The sequence below is a fragment of the Geotrypetes seraphini genome, chromosome 7 (assembly GCF_902459505.1).
Source record: "Geotrypetes seraphini chromosome 7, aGeoSer1.1, whole genome shotgun sequence".
NCBI classification, from domain to species: Eukaryota; Metazoa; Chordata; class Amphibia; order Gymnophiona; family Dermophiidae; genus Geotrypetes; species Geotrypetes seraphini.
The window spans coordinates 60,321,465-60,333,752 of record NC_047090.1 but is presented as its reverse complement, the minus strand read 5'-3'; the positions used below and the strand labels follow the sequence as shown (position 1 = coordinate 60,333,752).

At 47.0% G+C, this 12,288-nt stretch overlaps 1 protein-coding gene across 1 annotated transcript in view; it reads right to left on the bottom strand.

The window, feature by feature from the left end:
- Positions 1 to 4,431: 4,431 nt before the first annotated feature.
- LOC117364217 overlaps positions 4,432 to 12,288 on the bottom strand; it is a 67,675-nt gene continuing 59,818 nt past the window's right edge. The window contains exons 2-6 of the mRNA XM_033953230.1: positions 11,864 to 11,972; positions 10,857 to 10,927; positions 8,661 to 8,748; positions 7,416 to 7,505; positions 4,432 to 4,604 (exon numbers count right to left, since the gene is read on the bottom strand). Of these exons, the coding sequence (XP_033809121.1) occupies positions 4,432 to 4,604; positions 7,416 to 7,505; positions 8,661 to 8,748; positions 10,857 to 10,927; positions 11,864 to 11,972 (531 nt within the window). The remainder of the gene's footprint in view (positions 4,605 to 7,415; positions 7,506 to 8,660; positions 8,749 to 10,856; positions 10,928 to 11,863; positions 11,973 to 12,288) is intronic.

Here is a 12,288-nt window from a genome sequence, read left to right as displayed (position 1 = left end):
ATGCTACTATTAAAGATCTGGCAGATCCCGGGGATTCCAGCAAACCATATTTTACACTGTGCCTACACACCATGCCTGCACACCACTGGAGCCACTCCTTTGCTTGTATGCTGGCTCTGTGTGACACACTTCCGGGGTGTTCACACACTGGTTGACAACCACTGCAGTAAAGTTACCTGAATCTGTCTGCACAGGGGTACAGGGCAGGGTGAGGGGGCTGGGTGCAGAGCCTGGCAGTGAATTTTTTAAAATAAAGTCTAGTTTGTGCATGTATGTCAAAATACATTATATAATGACTCATAAATTATACCATGTGTTAAAGAAATGTACTGTACATTTGTTGTACACTTGTTCTGGGATGGAGTTTGGGAGAAGCATGGACAGAGACATGATTTACACAGTTTACAGGTTACAATTGGCCATAGTTACAGTGCAAGATTTTTCAATCCAAGTTTTTTTAACCTAAAGTGATATACTGTATACCAGTGGTCTCAAACGCAAACCCTTTGCAGGGCCACATTTTGGATTTGTAGGTACTTGGAGGGCCTCAGAAAAAATAGTTAATGTCTTATTAAAGAAATGACAATTTTGCATGAGGTAAAACTCTTTATAGTTTATAAATCTTTCCTTTTGGCTAAGTCAATAATAATATTGTAATTTATAGCTAAAGAGACATATGATCAAGAAACTGTTTTATTTTACTTTTGTGATTATGATAAACATACCGAAGGCCTCAAAATAATACCTGGCGGGCCGCATGTGGCCCCCAGGCCGCAAGTTTGATACCACTGCTGTATACTGAGGATCTAGTACCACTATATATTTCTTGTTAATTCACCAGCTGTAGGCAGGGGAGTTAGGTAAATAGGTATTTTTCATTGCTTTCCTAAAGTTGAGGAGTACTTCAAGGGATTTGATCTGTGGGGGCAGTTGATTCCAGTGGCTTGGTATGAAGTGGGTCTAGGAAAGTCGTTTGGCAGTTTGCAATTGAAGTGCACGACCAGGAGGCATATTTCATCCTGTGAGCGGAGGGACCTGTTCAGCACATATGGAGGAAGCTTGGTTGCCATGTAGCCTGGTGCCATGTCGCACAAGGATTTGAACGCAAGCATCAGGCCCTTGAAGACACATTTGATAGTTTTATGTATAAATTTTGCAATACATGCAAAATTGCCATGCTGAATAAGTTATCTGTATCTGAATCTTTTTGACTCTGTGTACCTCTACTGCTGAAATTCCTCTTTTTACTGAATGGGTCAGAAACAGGTTAAACCACATTTTTCAGTATTTCTGTGGTGATTAAACAGTACATGGTGCGATAAGACAGATTGAAAGAGAATAACAACAAATGTTTCTATAACTACAGAGGCCATTCCCACAATACAGTGTGCTTCATCCCAGGGTCATGGATTCAATCCCTGGGCACGGTGCTGTGAATGGGGATCGAGAGCAGTGGCTATCTCTGGTAGCCCAGACATCAAGGAAAAAGGGGCACAGTAGGGGGCATTAACCTATGCATAGTAGATACACCTTTGCATGAGAACACAAGATTCTTCTGCTATAACCCTACTTTTGCAGGGGTCCCCAAACTAAGGCCTGTATATCAGATGCAGCCCTCAGAGCAAGTTTATCTGGCTTCACATGCTTTTGCAGACTCCAAATCAGAGCTGGTCCTCAGAACCTGATGTTTTCCGATTTTTTTGCCTAGATGCTCTATCTTCCCTCTTGCTCTCCTTCCCTTCCTCTTGCAGCTCTGGGATTTCTCCAGACATGCTATGAGTAGTGCAGCCTCAGACTGAATGATTCTTCCCTATCACTCCCTGATGTTTTCTTCCTTCCCACTACGGACTGGGAAACTGACAGTAGCCCCAAGAATAAGGTGACAGAATGATGGAGCCAGGAATCAGGGGCAGCCCAAGGTGGGGGGGAGGGGCAGTTACTAGACTTCCAGATTTACCCAGACATGTCTGCTTTTAGAGAACTGTCCGGGTGTCTCGGGGGCTTTCTAAAATTTGATGATGGCTCTCCCCTATTCCCCACCTACTTCCTCTGCTGAAAATAAATCTTCAGGTCGGCTGGCAGCGTCAATCAGGTGAGTATGCTGTCTTTGGCCTCTCCCAAAAGTCTTCATTCTGCAGTTGTCCCACCTATATAGGAACAGGAGGTCGCTGAAGAATGAAGACTTCTGGGGCAGGCTGATAGTAGCAGGTTCACCTCATTGATGCTGCCAGCTGGCCAAAGATTTAATTTCAGCAGAGGAAGTAGGTGGGGGGCTCAATTCCAGGGTGGGCTGGGGCTGGAGAGAGACTGAGTCACCAGATCCTGCTGAGAGAGGGGGTTGGAAGGAAGGAGAGAGAGAGAGAGAAGCACCCGTGGGGGGAGGGGGGGTTGGAGGGAGAGAGAGAAGCAATTGCAGATCCTGCTGAGGGAGGGAGTTGAAGTGAGGGAGGGAGGGAGAGAGAGAGAGAAGCATCTTTGGGGGGTAGCAGGGAGGGAAAGAGAGAGAGAGAGAAGTACCTTTGGGAGGGGGTTTGGAGGGACTGAGAGAGAGACGCACTTGCAGGAGGTGGGTTGGATAGAAAGAGAAGCACCCAAGGGAGGGAGGTTGCAGAGAGGGAAAAAGAAGCATCCACAGGAGAGAAGGATGAGAAGGGGCACTAAATAGTAAAAGGTGGTAGGCAGGCCGGGTTGAGTAAAACTGGTGGGAGGTAGGGGTGGGGTTGGGACTGGGAGGTGAAGCAAAGACAAGGTCATGTGTTCTCTTTCTTGATTTCACAAATACGGTAATCCTAAGGATGTGGAAGGATGCATGGCTTCATTTGCATAAATCAGTAGGGACTGAAAATCAGGGTTAAAACCACATTCACTCAATGGTAGAGAAAGCACTGGCAAGAATAGCCAAGTCTTGAGGAGGACGAGGGACCTTTTGTCTAGGGAAAATTTTGTAACTACTGTATGTTGCATGCAATAATTATGCCTTATTTTCTCTTGTTTTGGGGTTTACCAGGCCATTTATGTCTGGGGAAAACCCAACTGTCCGGGTGCCCGGACGGATTTCCCAAACCCGGTAGTTTGACTGGGTTTTAGAAGGCCCCCAAGTTCGGGGCCGTGTCTGGAGAGCCTGTGCAGATGTGACATGATGATGTAAAACGTGTCATTGCGTCGCATCCGCGCATGCTCGGAGGCCCTCCAGATTGAGGGAAGAAGAGACAAGATTTGTGTGGGGGTGAGGCTGGGGTGGGGCTGGAGGTTAAATGGGGCAGGGCCACAGGTTCTCTTTTTTGCACAAACAAATCTGGTAACCCTACAGCATTGCTAAATCTGAAAGAAGAGCAACCAAGATGGTAAAGAAGATGGAACTCCTCTCATATGAGGAAAGACTATAAAAGTTAGGTCTCTTCAGCTTGGAAAAGAGATGGCTGAGGGGAGATATGATTGAAGTATACAAAATCTTGAGTGGAGTAGAACGGGTACAAATAGGTCGATTTTTCACTCTGTCAAAAATTACAAAGACTAGGGGACCCTTGAAGTTTTATAACCAATAGGAGAAAACTTTTTTCACTCAGAGAATAATTAAGCTCTGGAATGTGTTGCTAGAGGATGTGGTAAGAGCGGATAGCGTAGTTAGTTTTAAGAAAGGTTCGGACAAGTTCCTGGAGGAAAAGTCCATAGTCTGTTATTAAGACATGGGGGAAGCCACTGCTTACCCTGTATCTGTAGCATGGAATATTGTTACTCCTTGGGTTTGGGCCAGGTACTAGTGATCTGGATTGGCCACCGTGAGAACAGGCTACTGGGCTTGATGGACCATTGGTCTGACCCAGTATGTTCTTATGTATAGCAACCACCTTCAGCCCCTGTGATCACAGCTCAGATCCTGTCATGGGCTAGGCAGGGGAAGAGAAGCTCCCTGACCTCAATGATGAAGGGCTGGGGGGGAGGGGAAAGTGCCTTTATTTCCTCACATAAGGGCTGTGGGACTGGGAGTGTGTGCAAGTGTTTTTGACCACTCGGAGGGCAGGCCTTGCGTGTGTGCAGCTGTATCCCAACCAAGACTACAAAAGTAGGGCATGTGTATTAGAGCTTCCTGCATTCAGCAGTGTGGGAGCGGGAGTGTGTGTGCAGGGGCTATGAGACTGGGAAAGCAGGACAGAAGGACACGGATCAGGGGGATGCAGAGAAGTAAGAGATAGAAGGGAGGGAAGAAAAGGTACAAGAGTGAAGGAAGAGTTATGAAGGAGTAAGAGGAGAAAGGGAAGTGACCGAGAGTGTGCCACACTAACACCCCCCATCCTGCCACTTCCCACTCCCCTAGGGGAGGTAGCAGAGGGTAGGATGAACTCATCCCCGGGATACCATACCCCCTGCTTCTCTCCTTTCCCAGCATTTGAAAGCACTGAAAAGACCGGACATGCTCCCTTCCCCTCTTCCTTACTTAGCAAGCTCTTCTCTAAGAAGGACCCTACCCTCGTCAAGCCCTTTCTGTGATTTGAAATACCCTTCATATGAAATATTTTGGGGCCCCTGATCCACTGGCTGGTTCCCAAATTTCAGAAAGTAGATCACAGCCCTCTGTAAAATAATATCTGCTTCAGTTATTCCTCCTGCCAAAGAGCAAAGAAATAGGAAGAAGTGTGCCTGGAGCAGACAGTGCACAGAGCAGATCAAAGAGGCACTCTGCTCTCTATTCCAGCCAGTGGCATAGTAAAAGGGGCAGCGGTCTGCTCTGGGCGCCCATCCTCCTATCCACCCCCTGCTCCTTCCCCCCCCCTCCCGCCGTGCACGTGTGTCCCTTCCCTCGTACCTTTTTAATCTTCCTGGCGCGAGCAGTATTACGAACTTGCTGCCCTGCATCGGTGTCAGCTCTCACTGACACCACTTCCGGGTCCTGTGCCTAGGAAGTGATGTCAGAAGGGAGAGCCAGCATGACGCGGGCAGCAAGTTTGTGATGCTGCTCGCGCCTGGAAAGTTAAAGAGGTAAGGGGGTAGGGAAGAGGGGGCACATGACAGGGGGTATCAGGAAGATCGGGGGGCAGAGAAGGCAGGGGAGGGGCGCCACTTACCCTTGCTATGCCTATGACCCCAGCCCCTCCTGTTTTTCAGGTAGAGAATGGATGGGGAGGAGAGAGAAGGACTAACTGAAATTTGAAGCTGAGGCTTGCCTGGCAGGGAGGGACATACACATGCTCCTAGGACCACAGAAGGGGGAGAGGGAAAGAGAGGGAGGCGTTGGTACATGGTTAACGTGACCATTTATTTTTTATCTTGGAACGGGACAGGAGCATACAAATTTTTTAAATAAATAAATAAATATGGGGTCCTTTTACTAAGGCACACTAGCCGTTTTAGCACGTGCTAAATATTATCGCACGCTAAACGCTAATGTTTGCGCTCACACTCATTCGGGGAAGGGTGCAATTCTTTGCCAACGCTGTGACAAACCTACAGCAATCCCAAGGTTTATCATAGGGAAATATAGGAAAGCATACAAACCCCGGTGCAGAAGGGCAGACCAGGTCAAAGCCCAGGACAGTACATTAGCTGACTACCCTATGAACAGTGAAGATGAGACTGAGACAGAACAAGAAAGGTTTGTCTTACTTAAGGCAATACCAAAGCAAAGCAGGAAATCTCTGCTCTACTATTATCCAGTTCCTGTAAGGCAGAAAACAGAAAGACAGTTTTCCCTCAGAGAAACATCCCAGGCTGAGGAAGGAAAGCCCTTCCCTTCACTGAAGCCAAGGGTGTGTGTTTTTTTTCCCTCAGTTTAAAGCGAGGCTCAGTAGAAAGCAGGAGAAGGACGGGAGGACAGACAGGAAGGTCAGAACGGGACTGAGCTTACCCCAGACCAGGCAGTGCAGCTTCCCAGCCCTGACTGGAAAATGAGGGAAGAGCAGGCTGAAGAAAACTTACCTTCAGGTTTCTTTTCCTCAGAGCCAGCTGAGGCTATGATCGTGGAAAACAACAGTGCTGCTGCTGAGGTTTGGCCAGAGCAAATGGAAGTGGCTTGAAACAAACTTGAGTCTATTGGATGTTTTACATGATTGTTTTTTTTTTTCCTCTGGTAAGCAGACTGTGTGGGCTACCAGAGAGAGTAATTTTTGGACTGTAAAGTTTGCTGCATTTTCCTTCTGTGCTTTAAGAAAAGGGACAGTATCCTTCACTGTACAAAACAGTGACTAAATTAAGCCAGACGCTGAGCAGGAAACTTAGACTGTTTGTTTCTCTAATTCACTGTTAACAGAACTCCATGTGAGGAACACCAGCTGTTAACTGTTACCATAGTAGCCTGTTGATTGCATATAGCCTGCATGCTTCTCAGAAACGTATTGGAAATCTCCGAGTGTAAAACTGCTATGTTTCCTCTCTTAAACATCAGCTTAGTTTTGGATTGAGTTCATCTTGGAGAAACAGTGTTTGCTGTCTTCTGCCTAAATGCTACAAAGCTGTCTGTGTGCCTTGCTAAAGAACTTGTTGTACAGAAGTGTAAATTGTTCTATCTCATCCTCATGGTTACCTGTGCCAGCAGCCCAGTAGTGCTGGTCTTTAATACCAGCTCAGGAATAGGGAGCTGTTTATTTCAGCTGCTGTAAAACAGTGAAGCATTTAAGCTATATGATTATTTTCTTTTCCTGCATAAAGTATGCCTAACCTTAGACTCTGGTGAAGAGGACTGTATATAATTTGCCTACTAAAGTTCAGAGCTGGCAATAGAGTTAAAGTTTGTTTTGAGGAACCTTTTCTTTTGGGTTATATTTTCATGTGATGGACTATGATTTTGAGGCCAGTGGCCAAATAAAGTGTATGTTTTTCCTTAAGGCCAGTCTGACTGCATGGTATTCTTTGAAAGTCCTTTAAAAGAGCAATTCTAGGCTGTTGCCTGGGGGTAAAAATCCTGAAAGGCTCCCCTAGTTCCAGGGGTTCCAAGCCATATTGGAGAAACGTGTCACTACCTAACTGCCTGTTACACTTTTGGGGGGCACAGGTGTGAAAATGTGCTGTTTAGAAGATTGCCGCAAACCCCCCCCATACACTTACAATTGCACCCCGACAATTCCACTTGTTGGTGCACGCATTTGACGGAGCAGAATTGTCGGGGCGCAATTGTCCAGGGCACTACTGTCAGTGTACCATCTCTGGCTGGCAATCTGCATCTCCTCGGTTGCTGTCTGCCTGCCAGTGCCGCAAATGAAAACAAAAAGATGTTATGGATGTTGCTACAGAGAACCATGATGGAGAGAGGGTAGGGTAGCGGAATGAAGGTGCAGGCACACTTTTAGAACATCCTACCAGTTGCAGTGGGGGCAGAGTGGGACATGAGGAATCAGACACACAATAACCAAGGAGATGCCTGCAGCGGTGGAAACAGAATAGCAACGAGGAGACTTTCATCATGTGATAAAGAACAAGCAAACCCGAGTAGTGGATAACTTCAAATATGTCATGACTGTAGGGCGGGATTTCATGGTGTACCAGTTCAAAGCCTGGTACACCATCTCGGAGACCTGTAGAGAAAGAAGATGGTCAGAGGTGCATATAATGGTGGGGGCTGGGGGTTAAGGGATAGGGACTTGTATACAGTACTCCCCCGAATTTCGCGGGGGTTACGTTTGCGTAGTGACCATGAAACTGTTGAAAAAACGTGAATATCAGAAGAGTACTGTAATCAGCACTCCCTTCCGAGCCTGGTACGTGGAGAGCCGGTTTTGCACCCAGAGACGGCAGTGATTTTCTATGCAGATGGCCCGCACTCCTATGTTCAAGGTGAAGCAGGGACACCTACCCACCAATGGAGAGGTCTCACCATGTAGCCCAGTTATTCCTACTCACACCCACTGGTTCACCGTCTCGGAAAACTCAGCTCCCCTGTTGCTGGTTCCTGCGCACTCCTCCTCCTGCACAACCCTTCAAGGGAAGCACCCTCCAGGTTTCCGCAAGAAGGGGCATTACCTAGCACAGGTTTTTTCAAGCGTGCAGACGCTGATGGGAGTGACGCGATCGCGATGTTGGTGGTGGGAGGAGGGAATTTGTAGTTCTGCTTTCCCCTCTCACTGTGTTGTGGGAGGGTGCATGGGAGGCGCGTGGCCAGGGAAAACCGCAGGTTGGGGAAGGGAAGGCCCGTAGTGACAGAGAGCTTTTCCATTGGTCAGTCATTCGCGGTGTTTTCTGACCAGAAGAGGCGGTCAGAAAATACCGCAAATGACTGAGTCCGCGAATCGCTGACCGTGAATTTGCGGGGGTGTACTGTACTGCTTTTTTAATAGTTACACAACCACATTCAAAGCAGTTTACATACAGGCCCCTAAGCAGTTTCCCTATATCTCCCTGCGGGCTCACAATCTATCTAATGTACCTGGGGCAGTGTAGGATTAAGTGACTTGACCAGGGTGACAAGGAGCAGTGCAGAGTTTGAATCCATAACCTCAGGGTGCAGAACCTCTAACCACTTCACCACACTCGCCTCTCTCACATTCCTTGTTAGATGTGGAAAGGGGGTGGGGATAGTGGCACCAATACTTAACTGTGCTGTGTATGGATTGGGGATGCAGGTGGAGCAGGAGGGAAGCTGGTAAAGCAGGCTGTGAAGACAAAATTCTGGGGTGAAAAAAGCATGTGACAAACAGAATAGGTTGATGGAGGCACAAAAGAAAATGACCTACCTGCTCCACTAAGGAGAGGGGCTGCACAATCCCTGTGAGAGCTGCACGGCTCACCCTGCAGCTCCTTTAATGTTGCCTCCCTCGTCTCCTGTAAGAACATAAGAATAGCCTTACTGGGTCAGACCAATGGTCCATCAAGCCCAGTAGCCTGTTCTCATAGTGGCCAATCCAAGTCACTAGTACCTGGCCAAAACCCAAAGAGTAGCAACATTCCTGCTACCGATCCAGGGCAAGCAGTGGCTTCCCCCATGTCTTTCTCAATAATAGACTATGGACTTTTCCTTCAGGAACTTGTCCAAACCTTTCTTAAAACAAGCTATGCTATCCGCTTTTACCACAACCTCTGGTAATATGTTCCAGAGGTTAACTATTTTCTGAGTGAAAAAATATTTCCTCCTATAGGTTTTAAAAGTATTTCCCTGTAGTTTCATCAAGTATCCCCTAGTCTTTGTAATTTTTGATGGAGTGAAAAATCGATCCACTTGTACCCGTTCTACTCCACTCAGGATTTTGTAGAGTTCAATATCCTCTTCCCTCAGCTTTCTCTTTTCCAAGCTGAATAGCCCTAACTTTTTTAGTCTTTTCTCATAGGAGAGGAGTTCCATCCCCTTTATCATCTTGGTCGCTCTTCTTTGAACATTTTCTAGTGCTGCTATATCTTTCTTGAGATAAGGAGACCAGAACTGACTGCAATACACAAGGTCGCACCATGGAGCGATACAGAGGCATTATAATATCTTTAGTCTTGTTAACCATCCCTTTTTTAATAATTTCTAGCATCTTGTTTGCTTTTCTAGCCGCCGCCGCATATTGGGTGGAAGGTTTCATCATATTGTGTACAATGACACCCAGATCCCTTTCTTGAGCGCTAACTCCCAAGGTGGACCCTAGCATCTGGTAACTGTGATTTGGGTTATTCTTCCCAATATGCATCATTTTGCATTTGTCCACATTAAATTTCATCAGCCACTTGGATGCTCAGTCTTCCAATTTCCTAAGGTCCGCATGCGTTTTAACAACTTTGAACAGTTTAGTGTAGTTCCCGCAATATCGCCTTGCCCACAAGCTGCAACTGATTGCAATGTGCATCAGACACTAGAAACATAGAAACATAGAAATAGACGGCAGATAAGGGCCACAGCCCATCAAGTCTGCCCACTCCAGTGACTCTCCCTATCTATCTTTGCGGATAGATCCCACATGTCTATCCCATCTGGCCTTAAAATCTGCCACACTGCTGGCCTCAATAACCTGAAGTGGAAGACTATTCCAGCGATCAACCACCCTTTCAGTGAAGAAGAACTTCCTAGTGTCACTGTGCAGTTTCCTGCCCCTGATTTTCCACGAATGCCCCCTTGTTGCCGTGGGACCCTTGAAGAAGAAGATGTCTTCTTCCACCTCGATGTGGCCCGTGAGATACTTGAATGTCTCGATCATATCTCCCCTCTCTCGACGTTCCTCGAGTGAGTAGAGCTGCAATTTCCCTAACCGCTCCTCGTACGGGAGCTCCTTGAGTCCCGAGACCATCCTGGTGGCCATTCTCTGGACCGATTCCAGTCTCAGCACATCCTTGCGGTAATGCGGCCTCCAGAATTGCACACAGTACTCCAGGTGCGGTCTCACCATGGATCTATACAGTAGCATAATGACTTCAGGTTTACGGCTGACGAAAGTCCTGCGTATGCAACCTATGATTTGCCTTGCTTTGGATGAAGCTTGCTCCACTTGGTTTGCAGACTTCATGTCTTCCCTGACAATCACCCCTAAGTCTCTTTCTACTTCAGTTCTTGTCAGAATCTCGCCATTTAGGGTGTAAATCTTGCATGGATTTTGGCTTCCCAGGTGCATGACTTATTTTTTGGCATTGAAGCTGAGTTGCCAGGACCTAGACGCATCTGCCGACCCATTGTCTCAGTTCAAAGCTGAACCCCCTCTGCAACCTGCTGTTGCCACACCTGCGCAGCTTGGACAGTGGCACTCTGGACAATACGGGCCTCATCTCCCACGGGGCATCTTGTGGTCCCCCTCCAACCACAGAACCCTGTAGGGCGGGCATGGAGTGAGGTTGAGTCTGTTTTTCATCAATATCCTGGACAAAGCCTATAAAAGAAGAAATGGGTAAAAAAGCTATGATGTACAACTCTATGCAACCCTCCCCCCCCACCCTTGTAAGCACATCACAAACCACCCTCTCACCAACTCTCCATCCTCTACTGAAGCCTCAGCTCCCGGCACCACTCTAGAACTGCCGTCCTCTGGATCTTTCCCTACAAGAGAATACAACACAGCTGAAGTTTTGCTGTTTTTCCTGAAACAGCACTCAAGTGCCAATGGCTCCCCCATCTAGGAACACCCCAGCTCATAGGCAGCAGAACGCTGCTTCGTTTGGAGGGGCCCAGAAGCTCCCGAGTCTCCAACCCACCTCCTCCCGGCGTCGTGCAGCTTCCACAAGCAGGCCTGCCCCCGGAAGTAGAATGAAGGGTTCCGGGGCAGGCCTGCAGTCTGACGCTGTATGGAGGCTGCGCGGTAGACTCCCAACAGAATTTAAACATAGTAACATGTAACATAGTAGATGACAGTAGATAAAGACCCGAATGGTCCATCCAGTATTTCATCTTTTATAAAATCAATAAAACTCTTTGAACTAGTTAAATTTTTTCTTCTTAGCTATTTCTGGGCAAGAATCCAAAGCTCTACCCGGTACTGTGCTTGGTTTCCTACTGCCGAAATCTCCGTTAAAACCTACTCCAGCCCATCTACACCCTCCCAGCCATTGAAGCCCTCCCCAGACCATCCTCCACCAAATGGCCATATACATATATACAAGTCACCCGGGAGAAGGGCGGGAGGGGAGGGCAAAAACGGAAGAAGAAAAAAACAACCGAGAATTTTTGGGGAGGCCATGGCCATGGCCCCTGGTCCGATGCCTATGCCAAACTCACCATTTTCCCCATAAGTTGGCACATGAAAGGCCCTTCCCTCCCCCCGTATACTTCCAGTGCCTGGCCATCTTAGATGCCTTTGATTTTACTAGAATGTGGAAATCGTGCTAACGGTGCTTACACTGCTCTGCAGTGCGCTTTTTAATAATGAGCAAACTGTTGTCTACTGCTGTCTCCCTCAAGATTTGCTATTTTGGGCCGAAAGATAGCTAAAATGTTTTAAAATCTGGGGGAACTTTGCAGAGACTCAATGCACCAGACCCTCCAATTCTTCCTCTGTGAATTTTAATGTTCGCTTTTGCTTTGCTTCCCCGCTCTGCATGCCCTCCTCCATGTGGGCCTCACTCTGGTACATAAACTGCTTCATTCCCTTGGAAAGAAAAGAAAATGTTAGATACATGTAAACATTTCACACAGAGGAAAGAAAACTGTAAATATTTACATACTCACCAAATATATAAAAAATATAGGGTGGAAATATTGAATAAATAAGTGAATACAAATAACTGTACAATACCACACAAGTCACCTTCCTGCACAGTCACATCCTTCCACAATGAAGTGGCCAATATTACGAAAATATCAGCTTTTAAAGGCACATTTGTGATAAAGGGGATGGAACTCCTCTTCTATGAGGAAAGACTGAAAAGGTTAGGGCTCTTCAGCTTGGAAAAGAGACGGCTGAG